We start from the raw sequence: 19,961 nt of genomic DNA, 5'->3' as shown, positions 1-19,961 counted from the left end.
GCGTCAGGCTCTGGGCTGATGGCTCAGAGCCTGGAGCCTGTTTCCGATTCTGTGTCTCCCTCTCTCTCTGCCCCTCCCCCGTTCATGCTCTGTCTCTCTCTGTCCCAAAAATAAATAAATGTTAAAAAAAAAAAATTAACTCAAAATTAAAGAAGCTAAGCCCCGACAGTCCCATAAACTGCTTTTCTGTTAAATATTTGAAATAATGCTACAAACCACTCAGTTTTCTAATTATGTATCTTTATTACCAAAAGATAAATAAAATACAAAATAGACATTGTCACTTTATGGAGCTACCCCATGGTAAGGTAGGAATATGAACACATGTCATTGACTTTCTTGAAATAGGTTAAGAATTACCTCCATTTGCATTGCTTTTTTAATTGCACAGTAGTCTGAATCTACACATTATATTCATAGTACTTGACAATTCGATTGTTACTATTTCTGAGATGGTAACTTAAAGCTGTATCCTAATCAGTTTTGGTGAGCTGTTAAAAAGCCAATGTACTTCTATCAGGGGTTTGAAACAGGCTGTTTTCATTGAGCCCACTCTGTCAGTATTATTTTCATGATGGTCTTAGAAGAGGCCTGAGGATCATGGCGGTCTCAGTTATTAATAGCCCTATAAGCTATCCTTCTAATTCTTTGAAGAAACTTTCAACTTCAGGTTTTGCTTTTTGCAAATTTTACAGACACCTGCTTACTATAGATATTAGGTATAATGGATATTCTACAATCTTTTAAAATTTAATATTCATTATTTTTACATAAAGGCAATCACAATTAAAGCAAAAAATAGTATCACAAACTGTATTTTCTATGATAGAGGAAAGGATTTCTGTGTTTAAAGGCTCAAGTCCAGAATGATAAAAGACCATCACAACACTGGCTCAAAGATGACAAAATATTATTTTTCTGTTATTCTGGATGTAAGATACAAGGAAATATTTTAAAAATAAAAATTTTATAACCAAGTAGAAAACAGAATTATTACTATACAGATTGACATGGGAGATAAAGTTACTCATATGTTCTACAGGTTTCCTTTCAGTAACCCAAAACCCAAGATAGAATAATTTTTTTAGTTTCAGACCAGGGAAACCTTAGAAAGCAAAAACAAAGGATTCTCAAATAACTATAATTATAGTTACTAATAATTTGAAAAAATGAAACCCTGATTTTGAGAAAGAGTAACTAATCTGCCTTCAAAATGCGTGTTAACTAGATAAAGGGCCATATGAATTGTGGAGATACAGTTTAAGCCTTAATAATGTTGAGTAGAAGACATTCTTGCTAGGTAAAGAGTCAAGGCCCCTTTCCACATCACCTAATATAAAATTGGAAAAAAAAATCTTAACATACACTTAATGAATTGCTCTTTGTTTTTCTTGTTTCTTCGGTGTACAAAGAAATGGAATTTACAAAAGGACTTCTGGAAGCTTTATTAAAGTCAGGCAGCAAAAAGAGTAGTCAAGGGGTTTTCCACCTACAATTATCAGCAAGAAGCTGAAAAGAATGTATCTATGTGTCTATCTTGGGTGACTGTCTATAACTAGCTACTACTGTCCAAGGAAGGAGGCCATGGGGTCATCCGGCCTCTGACGTTTCATTCTATAGGCCTCCATTTCCTCTTCAGTGGGTTCCCGAGTTTCATATATGCTATTGTAAGGCCGCTTCCTCTCATCAATCTGCATAATCTCCTTGACGTGAAGAAGGCGGGCTTCCTCTGCATTCAGGGCCTACAGTGAAAGAAAAAACATGAGTACCACCAAGAGTAGCAGAGTACCAAAAGACCCCACTGAATGTAAACTGCTATATGAAAAACCTAGATTATCTGAAAGAGCTTGAGAGTCAGCCAGACTACCTTCAAGCTACAACGAATCACTGTTTGGCTGATACAATATTTTCATACAGCAGGAAATAGTCTACCACATTTTCAATGTTAAAAAATTTTTACTTAATAACAAAGATTCAATGAGATTCACTTTACTAACATTAAGTCCAAAACTGATACTTCTGGTGGAAACTACAACTCTGACTTTTCCCAAGGACTTGCTGACACAAATTTTAGAGCTAGAAGGCAATTCTTTCTGGACATATGTCAATAACTCTTAAAGAACAGCTTTACAAAGAACATTTCTTCTGTACATTAGTGATTTTTATCAAACATTCTGAGAAGCAAGCAATACTAAGACAAAAAAATCTCCATTTGCATTCTAGGCCTGATACAAGGTGACCTGAGCAAATCACCCAGACTTGGGATTTTTAAAATGAGCTTGGAGACAGGACTAGATAATTTATTAAGGTCCGTACAAATAAAGAATACCGTCATTGCTCTGACTTCATAAAGTACCTTTTTCAATTTTTCATGTTTCTTTTCTTCATCATCACTATCTGAACTGCTCTTTCGATGCTTCTTCTTCTTCTTCTTTTTCTTCTTTTTATCTTCTTTTAGTTTTTCCTGATGCATCTGATAGGGAGGATTGAAATATAGGGTTATTAATGCAAAAACAAAGTTCTGGTGCAAATTTTGAAGTCTGCCCTCCAGCACTTAAAATTTTTGGACACATGGGGTGCTGGGTGGCTCAGTCAGTTAAGTGTCTGACTTCAGCTCAGATCATGATCTCACGGTTCATGAGTTTGAGCGCTGCATTGGCATCTCTGCTGATAGCACAAAGCCCGTTTCGGATCCTCTGTTCCCCTCTCTCCCTCTCCCCATGCATGCGCACATTCTCTCAAAAATAAATAAACATTAAAAAAAAATTCAGGACAAATGATTATAGACTTACCTCCATGAGCGTTTGAGGTTTTTTTACAGATTCTTCTCCAGTTATATCATTTATAATACATTCCTCTGAATTCTGTGGGAAAATATAGTCATTTGACTTGAGTAATCATAGTTACCGATCATTGAAGAAAAAGTTAAAATTTGAAACATGAGAAATATGTTTCATACAGATTCTGACTTAAGAACTTTTGTTGTTTTACACTTGCAAGAACTAGAGCACAATTACTTACAGCAATCTCCTTCCCAGCTTCTCCAGTGCAATAGGAATACTTGAAAAAGGAGTGACAGCATTTGTATCCCCATCGGCCTTCTTTCCAGTAAGATCCCCAGATATGCTGCAGAGAGAGAGTTGTTACTTAAAAAGGAACCTGAAACTAGTGACTCTCATACACTGTTGATATGAGCATAAAATAATACAGTCCTTTAAAAGGTTAACTTGGGAGGAAACTTATGGGGATTCCAGGGCTAGCTAATAGGGACAAGGTGGCCTGCTCTCAAGTGTGACAAGCAGGCATTAAATTATAATGGTCTTACATTTTATTCCTAAAACTTAAAAAAAAAATTAGGATATCTGACTTCTCTTTAAAAATTAAGAAGGACTGGGAAATTCTGGGCCCACATTCCTACTTGGCAAGAACTGGCTGTTGCTGACCAGTGGATGCTCCTTTCAGACAGGGTTTGTGTTCTCTAGTTTGTATAATTTGCCTGAGTCACTTCACTCATATGATTTAGCAGCCTGGCTCCTATAGGTAGTTCTGTTTTTGATCCAACTTAGACAATTGTAGTTTGGGTACACGTGTTTTATAATGTGATGCAGTATGGATTACACTGTATCACTTATGTTCTTGTTAAAATATTTAACTTTAGTCAAGTCTTTAGATCTGAATTTGTTTATAGGAAATACAGTGGATAGAGGAATAACTCCTATGATACCATACAAGTAATTGAACCAGTCAAAGTAGAATGTGAGTTTACAAAATAACTGTCCTGATCTGTTTAGGAGTCACTGTCCTGAAAAAGGGGAGTTTCGATAGAGGGAGATAGAGAAAAAGAGACATAACAACCAAAATAAACTTTGATTGGATTCTGACTCAAAACAAAAACAAAAGCAAAAACAAACCACCTATTTAAAGGCATTTTTGTGTATATTTTGGTAATGTGATTAAGAATTACAGATTAGAGGATATTAAGGAGTCCATGATAATTTTCTAAAGTGTGATAATGTAGGGGAATATCCTTAATTTTAGGAAATACATGATATAGTGTCTATCAGTGAAATATCATAATATCTGTAATTTTCAAGTATTTTAGTAAAAAAAAAAAGATACCAATATATATATGTGGGTATATGTATATACCAGCATGCATATACCCCTCCCTCTGTCCAGACAAAACATATATGGCAACATGCAAAATATTTCTGAATCTAGGTGGTGGGTATGTGGGTGAACATAATAGTATTCTAAAGTTTTTGTATTTTTAGAAAAATTTCATAAAATAAAATTAAAATGTAAAAAAAAAAAAAAAAGGAAAACAAGCCCAACAATGATTCGCTATGAAGCTGTAAAAAGAAAATATAACTCAGAGAAAAATGCTAACAAGGACACCAGATGGTTCTAGTTTAACACATACTGTGTGATTATGGATCTTCACATCCTCCTCATACTTAGAGCAGGCGACAGCCCTCTCCTGTCCTTTGATGACTGTCCCATGTCTTGAGTACTCCACATAGTCTTCAGTCTGAGCTAAAAGCAATTCAGCTGGAGGGGCATCCAAATGTTCTTGGCCACCATACTAAAAGAACATTGAATATTATTAAATACATTTTACAGCAAAGGTTTTCATTCAAATCTCTATTGATCAGTTTGTTTCTAATCAGAAACATGAAAGCAATATTTTTTATGGGCTCTGTTATACAAAGTACAGTGAAAAAGAAAAAGCCACATGATTTTTATAGGCAAATAAAAGATGTCTCAGTTGTTATCTATGTGTTGAGCGTGGCAAATTACCAAATGGCCATCAATTCCTCTTAACCTTGTATGCGTGCCCATTTGCCACATGACTTTGCTACTCTTCCCCTCAAGAGATAGACAGTCTGTTTCTCCATCTTTGAATCTGGGCCTGGCCATGTTACTTGTTCAGGCCTGTGGGAAACTGGGCAAATGTGATGCAAGCAAAGGCCCGGAAAGCACTTGTGCAGCGGGGCATATTTTTGTTGCTAGTCTCTGGTACCCCAAGAATGCCATATGAGGCTGGACTAGCCTACCAAAGGAGGAGAGCCCACCATGGGCAGACATGAGCTGTTCCAGATGAGGTCTCTTAGGACAATCAGCCTGCTAACTGCTAGAGACCAGAATGAGGCCATTCTAGATCATCCAGCTTCAGATGGGCAGGCCCAGACCAGGAGACCCAGCTGACATACAAAATCCTCGGAAATAACCAATGTTTCTTTTAAACTGCTATGTTTTTGTTGTTGTTGTTGTTTTCCCGCAAAAGCTTCCTGATACAGCTAAACTGATAATGTATACACTTGATTTCAAGTCAATATGAGGGTAGGACTGTTCCTAACAAACTAAAAGGGACTTTATGTGCATTGAATTCCAAATGTAAATTGAATGATCATTAACTAGTCATTTCTCTTTAACGAACATTCTTTTTTTAAGCATTTTGGTCAAAATTACCTTTTCCAGGATGCTTTCTTTCTGCTGTTCCTTGAAGTCTTCTTTTTTGACTTTGAAGGACTTGTACAACAGCTCTAGTTTTGTAGGATCGGCCTGCAGATGCACTTCAGATCCCTTGTCATAGGCTTCCCAAGCAAACACTACAAAAATCAAAGACATTTTAATGACTTGTCAGCTACGTTTATTGCATGCTTGTTAAAAACAAACTTTTAAAAATGCCCCCAAATTTCTTTTGAGCTTATAAAAATACCTTGACTTAGAGCAAACACTTACACTGTGTCTGAGCCATTGAAATGGTATCTCCTGTGTATCTAACGAAGTTATCCCCTGCATAGCTCACTCTGTAAATGCAAATTTAAAAAACAAGTTGTTTCAGAAATTGCTTTCTTTAAGGAAAGTTCATTCTTTTCTGACCCAACCATAGATGATGTTTATTTTAACTCAGATTCAGTTTTATGATTAAAAACTCTCCCCCCACCCCCGCCCTACCTTGAAATCTCTCTATTTTTTAATGTTTACTTATTTTTGAGAGAGACAGAGAGAGAGAGAGAGAGAGAGAGAGAGAGAGAGAGAGCGCGCAAGCATGGGAGGAACAGAGAGAGGGAGACACAGAATATGAAGCAGACTCCAGGCTCTGAGCTGAGCTGTCAGCACAGAGCCTGATGCCGGGCTCAAACCCACAGACCGTGAGGTCATGACCCGAGCTAAAGTTGGATGCTTAACTGACTGAGCCACCCAGGCGCCCCAAAATCTATACATTTAACTTGATACTTACTCATCTGGATTCTTTCCTGCATTGGCATAGGGATTCTCTCTCATCGCTCTAGTTTTGGGATCATAGTAAGCAGAATTTGGATCTAAATTCCGCAAATACTAGAAGGGAAAATGGTTTAAGACTGCATTAATGTTTACTTCTGTCAAAAAAGATTTCAGCACACTAGGCAGATGAGTCAATCACGATCAATTGTGTGTATACATTTCCGGGTACAGAAGATAAAATACAGAATGATACCTAATCTTGGAATGACTATATTACCTATATACTATCCAGATACCAGATGAGTAGACAAAATTTGGGGTGGGAAGACAAATATTTTTTGAGTGTGTATGTTAAGTTGACAAGGCTTACTTTTGCAATATCTTCTCGAATCCTGAGATTCCGGACAGTAATTCGCCTCTTAGAGTCAAAGTTCTGTCCAGGCATGTCAATGTCATCTGCGTATTTATCTTCATCCTCATCTTCACTATTATGATCTTTTTCCTGAAGGAAGTGGAAAGAGGGAAAAACAAATTATAAGAAAAAAGAACAGCATCTAGTTCTTACTTTCCTTTAATCCAACTCTTATTCAGTTATATTCCTTAAAGCTATTATTATTAGTTATTGTTATTAGCCATTAGCCATCAGAAATTGAAAAATTTGCCAGACAAGGCAAATATTTATTACCGTTTGAGAATTTGGTTCCTCTTCTCCCCACTGGTGTTTTGGAGAATTCTGCATTATGCAAGAAGAAAAAGAATTTGTTATTTTATTCCACTGAATCTACTGATTCACACTTTATTTTTTTATTATCATTTTTTTAATGTTTAGTTTTCAGAGAGAGAGAGTTAGAGCAAGCACAAGCAGGGGAGGGGCAGAGAGGGAGACAGAGAATCCAAAGCAGGCTCCAGGCTCCAAGCTGTCAGCACAGAGTCTGATGCAGGGCTCACACTCATGAAGTGTGAGATCATGACCTGAGCTGAAGTTGGATGCTTAACCGACTGAGCCACCCAGAAGCCCTTATTGATTCACATGTTAAATACTTAGGTAAAATAATATAACTTAAATCTAACTGAACAAATCCTCCTATTTCTCATTGTAATGAACACATAAGTTCTGAATACAAGTATGTACTTATGAATAATTTTATCAGACTGTCTACAAAGCCAGTAAATTTCTAGAGAATTTTCAATGATATAGGATTATAATCACACAAGGGTAGGAGGAACATCAAGATGACCAATGTAATCAATATATATTCATTTCTTATATGTTAACCTTTAGACACCATTTTTGCTAAACCTTACTAGTTTTCTATCAAGTCCAAAAAGAAAATGTTACAGGATCATGTAATAAGTATCTTTAGAACCAGAACAGCTTATGTAAAATTTAGGCAATGAAGGAATCTACTCAGATGACACCATACTGTAATTTAAGAAGGGTGAGATCCTTGGCACAAAGATACTCTTTCTTCATTAGCAACTGGTCAGGATTTTCTCTAATTCTACAAAATGCCTATACCAAAGTAATCAGTATTTTATAATGTCCCTTTAAAAACCTTCAAAGGTTAAAAAGAGTACCTTATAGTATAGTGGGGGAATATGAAAATATATGTGTGTGTGAATCTATCTATCTATCTATCTATCTATCTATCTATCTATCTATCTATCCATTCTCCCTATATAAATAGAATGATAGATATAGATACATATACAATATATTGGTGAGAGCATAAATTTGAGCAGCTCTCCTGAATGGTATCTAAGTGATATGACACCAAAATATTAAATAAAATACTCACTGTGTCAACAACTACACATTAAGGAATTTACTCTAAGGGAATAATACATCAATTATATAAAGAGATATGTACAAGAATGTGATTTATAGTATCATATATAGTATCAAAAATTTGGGAAAAAAATCAACTTAATAATAGATAATTGGTTATATACATTACTATACTTGATGAACACTGAACATCCATTAAGGTGATTCTATCTGGGGCACCTGGGTGACTCAGTCAGTTAGGTGTCCAACTCTTGGTTTCAGCTGAGGTCATAATCTCACGGTCATGAGATGAGCCCGTTCCTGGCTCCACACTGGGCATGGAGCCTGCTTAGGATTCTCTCTCTCTCTCTTTTCCTCTGCCCTTCCCCTGCTCATGCTTGAACTCTCCCCCCTCCCCCAAAAAACCGTGAAAGTGATTCTATTCAATCTGCAGGAAAAAAACATATAATTTGCTACCCCCTTTCTTTTTTGCTGTTATTTTTTTTGCTGTTAAAAAGGGAGAAAGAGATGGGAATAACATTATATATTTGTTTTTGTTTGTATTTATGTAAGAAACTCTGAAAGTATCCACAAGAAAAACAGATTATGGGGGGGTGGTGAGGTTTTGAGATAGGATGAATGGAGGCAAGGATGGGAGACTTTTTACTGCATATCTTCTTTTTTTTTTATTTTTTTTATTTTTATTTTTTTTTAAATTTTTTTTTTTCAACGTTTATTTATTTTTGGGACAGAGAGAGACAGAGCATGAACGGGGGAGGGGCAGAGAGAGAGGGAGACACAGAATCGGAAACAGGCTCCAGGCTCTGAGCCATCAGCCCAGAGCCTGACGCGGGGCTCGAACTCACGGAGTGCGAGATCGTGACCTGGCTGAAGTCGGACGCTTAACCGACTGCGCCACCCAGGCGCCCCACTGCATATCTTCTTAAATTACTCTGAGTTTTATATAATACCATGTGAATTTATATAAAAATAAATAGGTCTATATTTATTTAATTACACAGAAAACATGATCTCATTGCCTCTATCGTTTAACTGAAAGAGGTGATAAGTATGCAAAGATGAAATCCACATAAAAAACAAGTTGTATTATCATTACACACATATATAGATATATAGGGGTAGGTGGAGTGGGACCTAGAAAGGCCTACCTCAAAATGTTAATAGTTAAAATAGGAGATACTTTCATCCTTATAATTTTTCTAAAATTTCTTTCACTGCATATGTGTTACTTTCAGAATCATTTTTTTAAATAAAGATTTCATTTTTTAAGTAATTTCTACACCCAACATGGGGTTTGAACTCACAAGCCTGAGATAAAGAGTCACAAGCCTTACTGACTGAGGCAGCCAGGCCTCCCAGAATTACGTGTTCTTTTAAATGTTCTTCAGTTATTTTTATTTTTGGTTTAGAGAATAAGAAAGGAGAGGGGCAGAGAGACAGAGAGAATCTTAAGCAGGCTCTACACTCAGCGTGGAGTGTGGAGCCTGGTGTCGGGCTCGATCCCACGACCCTGGGATTATGACCTCAGCTGAAATCAAGAGTCAGACACTTAACCAACTGAGCGGCCTAGGTGCCCGTTTTTTCTTTTATTTTTTAAGTTTATTTATTTATTTTGAGAGAGAGAGAGAGAGAAGAGAGTGTACGTGAGCAGGGATGGGGCAGAGAGAGAGAGAGAGAGAGAGAGAGAGAAAGAAAGAATACCAAGTAGGCTCTGTGTTATTAGCACAGAGCCTGACACAGGACTTGATCTCATAATCTGTGAGATCATGACCTGAGCCAAAGTCAAGAGTTGGATGCTTAACCAACTAAGACATCCAGGCACCTCTGTTTTTTAAAAAAAATAATTGTTTTTTGGAGTTCCCACAAGTTGCGAGTTCAACCACAAAAAAATTTATGATGCTGTACAGAAAGTTCAATCTCTACAGTAGACTTTTCTCCTATGTATGTAGTTAATATCCAAGTACTGAAGTGGTCAAAAATACAGTCCCCTGTATACATTTAAGTATGCTTACTGGGCAACTAAATTATACTATGTTTACAATAAACAACAGAGAATATATTAGAACAAAAGAAATAGGCCATTTTCCTTTTTCCAGAATTGGTGGTAACAACAGTTATGAATTACCAAATGTTTACTTACTATGTGATATGAATGCTAAACCTCCTGAAGGGTACATGTTATCTCTGTTTGAGAGATGACAAACTGAGGCTCAGAGAAGCAAATTAATTTTTCTACGATCACCTAGCTAGCCAAGGACAGAGCTGGATTTTAGCATCTATCTGTTAACCTGTGCTGTGAGCCTCAGGGACTGTTCGCTAAGTGGCCTCAGGGACTGTTCGCTTGGTGCTTACTTAGGTCTGTTTCTAATTCATACTTGGCAAGAATTCCTTTTAGAAATTTAAACTCCAAATGTTTTTTATATGTGCCATAAATTTGTTAAAAAAAAACTTTTAATAAGCATAATATACATTAACTATTAAGTTGTCATGAATAAAAAATTGGCTGCAATACATCTTTTTACTATAAAATTTTTTTAGTCAAAAATTGTTTTATTCACCTATAAAATTATTATAGTCATTATGGAAAATGTAGGAAGCAATAGTAAAAATACAAAGAAAAATTTACTAATTCTACACTGGATGAGATGAGAATTAGTATTCTTATCTTTTTTCCTATGTGATATTACAATATTTTTTCATGTGTTATTTAAATGTAAGTGTTACCCACTGTTGTTATAAAGATTTTAAGAGCTATGCCCCAGGGGCGCCTGGGTGGCTCAGTCGGTTGAGCATCTGACTTCGACTCAGGTCATGATCCCGTGGTTCATGAGTTCAAGCCTCATGTTGGGCTCTGTGCCGACAGCTCAGAGCCCAGAGCCTGTTTCAGATTCTGTGTGTGTCTCTCTCTCTGCCCCTTGCCTGCTCACGCTTTGTCTCTCTCAAAAATAAACATTAAAATTTAAAAAAAAGAGCCATGCCCCATTCTATCATGCAGATGCAGGACAGTTTACTTCACCAATTCCCCATTCCTATTTAAGCTATTTCAATTTCTTGCTATCTTAAAAAGTGCTACAATGAACATCTTTGCATATATGACTTTCTCCTGATTACTAGAAAATTCTTTAGGATTGAAAGATCTACTAATTTAATTCCAGAAAACGTATATAAATATTTTATGGCAACATTCTTTACAAAATGATTGTGTCAAGGTATATTCTCATGAATGGTATGAGTGCCAGTTTTACTCTTTCCTCTCAATAGCACTTCTCTGTCCCTAAAATCTTGTTTTTTTTTTTTAATGTTTATTTTGTTTTTGCAAGAGACAGAGAGAGAAGAGAGAAGAGAGAGGAGAGAAGAGAGAGGAGAGAAGAGAGGAGAGAAGAGAGAGAGAGAGAGAGAGAGAGAGAGAGAGAGAGAGCGCATGTGCACACAGGGGAGAGGGAGCCAGAGTATCTGAAGCGGGCTTTGTGCTGACAGCAGATAGTTGAATGTGGGGCTCGAAATCATGAACCGTGAGAGATCATGACCTGAGCTGAAGTTGGATGCTTAACTGACTGAGCCACTCTGGTGCCCCTGCTAAAATCTTTTCTAACTGGAGAGATAAAATGAATTCTTGTTTCAATTTTCATTTTTGTTTGCTAAGAGTTTGAATTTTTTTATTGATCATTTTTATTACTTACAGCTTGTTCCACTAATTTCCCTGAGGCTAATTCTTCTTGGAGTTTCTGGGCTTTCAGTGTTCGTTTTGCCTAATAAAAAAGGAAACATTTGAAATTAACTTTACAACATTCAAATGAACATTTAGTTTTTTTATATTTAAAATCAACAAATTTATTGCGTTCAGAAAGTTCACTAAACAAGGTCGTCTCTTTGGGATTTCTTGTAGCTCCAGATCTATGGTTTCGAAACAGGAGTTACAAACTCCTGTTTGAACCAAGCATTAATATAAACTGAGCCAAACAGCAGCAGTGATTAAACTGCAGAGAACAAGCTAAGTTCAGAAGGAGCAGCTGTCACCTGACTCCAGATGACTGACTCTTGCCAGTCAGACCCAGGATTACCATATCATTGTTCAAGAAGAGATGAAACTTACATTATACGAAATCCCATGATTTTTAAATGTAAACTCTACTTAAAAAAAAGAAAACGGCAGCGTGACTATGGATTTTAAGGAATGGGGATGAGTAGGTAAAATCATAACAGAAAAAAACTGAAATTGAATTAAAATAAAATTCGATTTTCTGAAATGAGTTATCCTATTCCCCTCTCACCTCTCTCAAATGCTATGTGAGACAACGGTAAAAATAGGTCTATGGGCAAGATGCAGTGTGTGTGTATACGGGGGGGCAAGAGTTTATAACCTTAAAAAGCCAAAAGCTTTAGATACTAAATCTGTTCTCATGCTTCCAATATCTTCTGCAACCTCAGGAATCAAAAAACAATATAAGAATCAAATAAGACACTGCTGCCAATAGGGCTAGCCCATTTCATCTTCACTATTCCGTTAGGCCTACTACTACTATTATAAAAATGCTACCATTTTTATATTGCTTGAAGACAAAAAAATAGAGTTGCTAAACCAGTGGTACAGCAAAATGTACATTTTTTAAGGAGTGTGGGAAAGCAGGGAACTTTGCTCACCAGATCAACTTTGGCGTATTCTTCTACAATTTTCATGTGTTCCTCTGGATTGTAGCCATTCCACCGGTCCCTCTTCCCATCATAGTCAAACATCAGCTGGGGCTGGACATGCTCATCTGGAGCTATATTAGTACCTGTAAATTTTGCTCCAACTCGCCTAGGTCTCTGGGAAATAAAATAAAATAAAATAAAATAAAATAAAATAAAATAAAATAAAATAAAATAAAGTCTTTCCCTAAGTTCCTGTAGCCCAGAGGAAAATTTCAGATGACCTTTACAAAGCAAGCATAAACACACCATGGGAGTTTATGGTCTGTTCAGTTATCAGTTACTCTCCCAGCAGTAAATTCTGATGGTGCTAATCTAATTTCACTCAAATTAATTTTTTTTTAACTTGTACCAAAATTTAGGTAATTTTAGAAAAATAGAATTAATCTGACAAGGAAGAATAAAAGAGACTCTGACAAGTTTCTAAAATTCTCAAAGGTGAGCTTACCTCAAAGCAGTCTTTCTTTTTGTGTGTCATGGCCCCACAATTTTCACATGCTCCCTTGCGGTACTTAGTAGTTATGGAATTCTATAAATGGATATAAAGAAAAACAAAATATTCTAATTATCTGAATAAATTAGAAATAATTTTGGCTCTCACTACTATATTATCTAATGAAGTGACTGACTCATTAAGAGAAAAACGAGTTAGAGTCTCCATACTTTACAAATGAGAAAATTACGTACTTTAGCAACATAAAATTTATAAAAGAAAACACAAACTAAAATAGTATGTATTGTGAATTTTAATCTCAGGTAAAAGATTATATAATCTGTTTCAATTTAACATAGTATCGAAGGTTCTTATATTAAGTTCTTAAAATAAAATCTCCATTTCCAAAAGGATATATATAAAAGTTGCCCACATACCTCTTTTACACCCCTCTTGTACCATTCTCCAGATGAGCTGTATTGCTTCTGCTTCTCTGGTTGTGGTCTCTGGTGCTTTAAAGTAGGTCTTTTTGATGGATCAATATACCATGGCACTGAAGAAATATACTGAGGTATATGAGGGTTGATGTCTCTGTAATTAAAAAAATATATATATGTTTTTAAAGAATAAAGTTTGGGGGCGCCTGGGTGGCTCAGTCGGTTGGGCGTCCAACTTCGGCTCAGGTCATGATTTCGCGGTCTGTGAGTTCGAGCCCCACATTGGGGTCTGGGCTGACAGCTCAGAGCCTGGAGCCTGTTTTGGATTCTGTGTCTCCCTCTCTCTCTGACCCTCCCCTGCTCATGCTCTGTCTCTATCTGTCTCAAAAATAAATAAATGTTAAAAAGAAAAAAAAAAAAGAATAAAGTTTGAGGGGTGCTTGGGTGGCTCAGTTGATCAAGCATCTGACTCTTGATTTTGGCTCAGGTCATGATCTCACGGTTCATGAGATCGAGCTTTGCATAGGGCTCTGTGCTGACAATGTGGAGCTTGCTTGGGATTCTCTCCTTCTCTCTCCGCCTCTTCCCACTTGTGCTTACTCATGCTGTCTCCCTCTCTCTCTCAAAAATAAATAAACATGTAAAAAAGAAAAAAAGTTTGAAAATAGTTGATATTACAATTACAAAGGTAGCCTTTATAGACTCTAAGGCCTGAGATAATGCAGTGGGAGGGAGAGGGAAGAGAATATGCTTGGTATCTCTATAATATAGAAAAAAAAAAAAAAGAAAAATAAGCAAAGTAATTTATACTTTATTTTAGATTGAAAAAATTCCAATATAGAAACTAAGAATAGTGATAGAACTGAAGTGAGGAGATAGATATGGAAGACACAGATGTATGTTAGTAAATAATGTCTCATAAAAGAGTAAGAAGCTAGCTAATAATGTCTAGAGTTGATTAAAACAATGATGTAGGTACATTATTTAGAGATGTGGAAGTATCAACCAGAAAAACTCAAAACAGAAAGATTTAGAAGATTTGCAGAGGTGGAACAAGGAGTGGGAGGGGTTGAAAGGGATGGCTGCTATACATTGTAAGTCCTTCAGTATTTTTTTATTAAACCTTACATATATGAATTTGATAAAATAATAAAAACAAAAAGAAGGTAAATGGTAAAGATAGCTTCCTGTGAAAGCAAAGGATGAAAAACTACTCAACTACGTGGACATAAATTTGAATTTTTAAAAAATGTTTATTTATTTACTTTGAGAGAGAGAGCACGTGCACATGTGCATGAGGGAAAGGCAGAAACAGAAAGGGAGAGAGAGAATCCCAAGCAGGCTCTATGTGGGGTCAGCGCAGAGCCAGACACGGGGCTCAATCTCACAAACCTTAAGACCGTAACCTGAATGGAAACCAGGAGTTAGACGCTTAACCGACTGAGTCACCCAGGCGCCCCATAAATCTGAATTCTGAATGAACAGATCATGCAGATAATGAAATAACTTACTTTCCTTCTTCATCAACTTCTGCAGGAGCATTACCCAGTTTCCGCTGCTCTTCTAACTCCTTCTTCTTTCTCCAGTCCTCTCTGGTCATCTTCTTTGGTTCCTCCAGACTCATTTCTTTGGACCCCGACAGGGGGGCCGCATTAACTGCATCTACAGCTGCAGCTGACATGGTTATCTGGACCCCTCTATGAAAAGAATGAAATACATATTAGTATAAAGTAGGCCTTCATGAATTCATCAGTAAAACTATTAAAAGTACATCCTAATAACATATACTACAGTCTGGCTTATATATTTCATAAGTTCTTATAGTATCTGTAAGGGAAGGGTCTCGTTCCCCTCCACAAAGTCTCTATTTACCATCTGTAGTTCCTCCCTCAACTCTAATTTATAAATGCAGAGAAATATATAGACATGTACTCAAAATTTCATAAGACTCTTTCATTAACATTCCTGAATTTCTCTATGTGTGTCTCAGACTTTACCAACACATTACCTTACATGAGTAAACAATGTCCTGTTTTCCTTAAAGACGAAATGCCTTAAGAATTATCTATATCCGCTGACTCTATTTCCTCATCTTCTACTTCCCTCCTCAATCACTCTAATTTAGCTTCCATCCTCTACCTCTCTAAAGAATTACCACTAAGGTATCAATGATCAATGTACTAAATCCTGAAGGAACCAGCCGAATGAAGTCTCATTCAGCACTGCCATGAGGATAAAGATCCTCTTTTGGAAACCACTGCAAGGCAGTGGACCATCGTCAAACCACATGCTGCTATTGCTCTTACTGTCCTCTTTAGTTCTGACTCTTGGGGAAGCCTGGAAATGGGAGACATATGTAAAATATAGACAAGATCCCATGGGTAATATGTGTATGTGGAGTGATTGGGGCCCTTATACTAATCATGGGATGAGGGGACTTTACCAGAGGAAATTGAAAGGGGGTTTTCAATCACCTTGTATTGGGTTCATTTATAATCAGAAATATTATTCTGTAAGTCATCCTACTAGTACTAGATATACTGCATGGAAAGTTCCTTGGAAATTAGTCAAAGATATGTTTGGATGTTGCCCCTGGCAATGTATTATGTTCTAAGTTTATAACTAATCCTAAAGGTTGCCACTGTGAAGTGTACAATGGATTAGAAGACAACCTGTACCCTAATGTGTATAAATAAATTGTAAAACTCTGACTGCGTCAATATGAACACAACAACATTGTAAAGCTTCTTAGAAAAGTTATCATGACCCTGAAAACCTGGTGAACTTTACACGAGAATTGTAATAAGATAAATGACCCTGTTTGTGACATTGTTAAAGATTTCTTTTCATTGTATCTACCTTATGTAAACTGAGGAAATAACCTTTGAGGAACTTTCTGTGAACTTTGTACCTTCCCCTTTCCCTGGAAATAATCATGTTAGACTATATATGTCGGTGCACTCATGTCTGCCTCATGCCTATCATGTAGAATTAGTCATCCCCCACCTGTTAAGACTCCGGTCCCCAAGTGATAAATAACTCCTTCGCTACCTGCAATAAAGGCTGATGTGCAGAAACTGAAGTGTGACTTCCTTCGCCGACGTCCACCCATCCCAACAGGACCCTGACTGCTGGAGCAGGTCTCCGGCAAAATCCACTATACATTTTTCAGTTCTGTTCCTTCCCTCTTGAAATATTCTTATCCCTTGGCGTAAGTAACACTATACTCTCCTGTTTTTTCTTGACTCTCTCTTGCTGCTCCTGTCTCCTTTGCAGGTTCATCTAGGTCTGCCTAGTTATTTGATTTTGCATTCTACAGGGCTCAATGCTAGAGTCTCTTTCATTACTCAGGACTCCATCAGTCATCTATTTCTAAGGCTTCATAGCCACAATACATCACTGTTGGCTCTCCAACTTACATCTCCTCTCCAGATCTTTTATCTGAGTTTCATATACATATATTCCAATTGCTTACTTCATAGCATCTTCACTTAGAGGTCTTAGTGATACCTAAACTCAACAAATCTTAATTGAAACTCATGATCTCCTCCATGAAATCTCATCTCCATTCACTGTTTCCTCTCTTTTTTTAATTTTTTTTTAACGTTTATTTATTTTTGAGACAGAGAGAGAGCATGAACGGGGGAGGGACAGACAGAGAAGGAGACATAGAATCGGAAGCAGGCTCCAGGCTCTGAGCCATCAGCCCAGAGCCCGACGCGGGGCTCTACTCACGGACTGGAGATCATGACCAGAGCTGAGGTCGGACGCTTAACCGACTGAGCCACCCAGGCGCCCCTGTTTCCTCTCTTAATGAAAAATACCATTCATTCGTTTACATATGTGTCCCAGCTAATCTCCACATCTATTTCATCACTAAGTATTGTTATTTTCACCTTCTGAATAGCACTCAAATTTATCTACTTCTCTCTATTCTCAATGCTACCATTTCAGTGTAAGTTATTACTTTCCTTTCTTATGGGTCTTCTGTCAGTCTCTCCAATCAGTTCTCCACACTGCAGTGTTATTTTTTCAAAACACGTATTTAATCATACCATGTCCTACTACTGCACAAGCTTAAAATCCTTCAATGTGGCACTGTCCAAGAGAAATATAATGCCAGCCTCATACATCATTTTAAGCATTCCAGTAGTCATATTAAGATAGTAAAAAAAAAAAAAAAAAAAAAAAAAAGCAGTTTCTCTTAATATAAGAGAAACTACGGTAAGTCTTTAAAATCTGACAGATTTTTTGGGGGCGCCTGGGTGGCTCAGTCGGTTGAGCGTCCGACTTCAGCTCAGGTCACGATCTCACGGTTTGTGAGTTTGAGCCCCGCGTGGGGCTCTGGGCTGATGGCTCAGAGCCTGGAGCCTGCTTCCGATTCTGTGTCTCCCTCTCTCTCTCTGCCCCTCCCCCATTCATGCTCTCTCTCTGTCTCAAAAATAAATAAACATTAAAAAAAATTAAAATCTGACAGATTTTATAGGTATTCAGACTAATCCCCAACAACACTGTCCCCCTAACATAGCTGGACAGTGCACCTCCAACATCTGATAATTCATACTCTAAAAACCACTGAAGACGCACTCCTGGTCTGGCTGGGCACAAGTAAAGTGTCTGAGGCCTAGGACGGCGGCTTCTTTCTCGGTCCCCAATCCCCGTTTCCCCCTCGACCTGGCGTTCATCACTTCCGTAAGGATATATCTAAGAATTAGGAGCCTTCAGCCTATTTTCCAGAGTTTTCTAGCTTCACTTCTTCTCGATCCCCAAATTCCCACATTTCCTCACCCAGTCCGCCACAGCCGACCCCAAAGGCTTCCGACAGAGACGAGCTCAGTCCGTCAATGTTTACTTCCTGTTGTCCCGCCCTCTCCCGGCAGCCACTTCGGTAGTTTCCGGACGAGCGGCAACATGCGCATTAACATCTTGTGGAGGGGAGGAACTCAGGCTCCCACGCGACGTTGAAATCGCGAGATCTCGAGGTTCCCCGCCCCCCTCCCCCCCCCCCCCCCCCCGCGCCCCAGGACTGTGAAGGGAGTTAGTTTCAGCAGTTGTTTTCCTGTTGCCTGCTTTTGAATTATTGTTTCTTTTAGAATCGCAGAATCTTAGGAAGTTAAAAAAAAAAAGTCCGTAGGAAAGGCAACAGCTTAAGTTTTTCTACAAGAACTGTAAAATGAATGGGGAAGTTCGTGACGTATTACGGGGAAAAAAAAGGCAGTTACAATTAATATTAGTAGCCGCGTATTGTGTAACAAGTTGGGGACGTGGTGAAGAAAAAGTGACTTTATGTCCTCGAATTTAGTCATGCAGAGTGAAAAAGACACTTAAAATAATTTCATATAATTTACAGTTGTAAAAAGTCTCTGAAAGGAATACCAGGTGCTATGAGAACATAAGGGACTAATAATAGGTAATTGTGACTTTCTGCACCCAAGTGATCCTGTGTTTTACCATTAGAAAAAAATACTATAAAACAATTTCTATTTCAGGAAACCAATAGTATCTGATATCCCAACCCTCCTTTTAAAGTGCACATATGAAGTAAGATAAAATACTGGAAAATAAGCATTTTGGTAGTAGAATTTCTTGGGTTTTCTTTGTGCTATTATCTTTTCTTCCTCCAAGTAACATGTATTGCTTTTATTTTTTTAATTTTTTTTAAATGCCTATTTATTTTTGAGAGAGAGCACCAGTACAGGAGGGGCAGAGAGAGAGAGAGAGAGAGAGAGAGAGAGAGAATGAGAGAATCTAAAAGAGGCTCCAGGCTCTGAGCTGTCAGTACAGAGCTCCATGGGGGCTGGAACCCATCAACAGGGAGATCATGACCTGAGCTGCAGTGGGAAGCATAACCCACTGAGCCACCCAGGCGCCTCAACATGTATTGCTTTTAACAGTAAAAGTGAAAATAGTTAACATCCTTGCCTCAATAGGAGCCAATCGTAATCTATTTTTGTCTTATTAAAACTTTGCAGTGCCTAGAGTTGAAGAACGTAAACACTAATTTTGATTTTACAGGGCAGTAGGTGAAGGGATAGAAAAGATCAGAGAATGGCCTGAAAGCGAGTAGTCTCTGAATCACCTATGTTTTATTTTTATCTTTTAAAACAATTATTGCAATTTGCTTGGAAGGTTTGAGGCCTGTTTAAAACCACCAGGCACAAGGCATGAGGCTGGCTCAGTAGGTGGAGCATGCAACTCTTGATCTTGGGGTTGTGATTTTGAGCCCCATGTTGGGTGTAGAGGTTACTTAAAAATGAAATCTTAAAAAAAACCCAAAAAACAAAAACAAACAAACAAAAAAAACAGGCACAATCCAGGAAGCATATCTCCTAGAGGAATCATAAAATATGCTGGACAAGAAGGAAGAGTATTTTGTAAGGTT

The 19,961-nt window shown here is 37.5% G+C and overlaps 1 protein-coding gene across 1 annotated transcript; it reads right to left on the bottom strand.

Moving 5' to 3' along the window:
• Positions 1-219: 219 nt before the first annotated feature.
• SLU7 (SLU7 homolog, splicing factor) lies at positions 220-18,521 on the bottom strand. The gene is made up of 16 exons (XM_023260055.2): positions 18,368-18,521; positions 15,091-15,276; positions 13,580-13,733; positions 13,158-13,238; positions 12,662-12,826; positions 11,701-11,769; positions 6,917-6,964; positions 6,602-6,733; positions 6,248-6,345; positions 5,746-5,813; positions 5,473-5,612; positions 4,424-4,585; positions 3,022-3,126; positions 2,793-2,864; positions 2,357-2,473; positions 220-1,742 (listed from the first exon to the last, which is right to left on the bottom strand). The coding sequence occupies exons 2-16, from the start codon at positions 15,258-15,260 to the stop codon at positions 1,563-1,565; spliced, it is 1,761 nt and encodes a 586-aa protein (XP_023115823.1). The 5' UTR covers positions 15,261-15,276; positions 18,368-18,521; the 3' UTR covers positions 220-1,562.
• Between the last annotated feature and the right edge of the window lie 1,440 nt (positions 18,522-19,961).

Source organism: Felis catus, chromosome A1 (assembly GCF_018350175.1).
Source record: "Felis catus isolate Fca126 chromosome A1, F.catus_Fca126_mat1.0, whole genome shotgun sequence".
Classification (NCBI taxonomy): Eukaryota; Metazoa; Chordata; class Mammalia; order Carnivora; family Felidae; genus Felis; species Felis catus.
The sequence above is the reverse complement of the archived record's forward strand: the minus strand, read 5'-3'. Positions and strand labels throughout refer to the sequence as shown.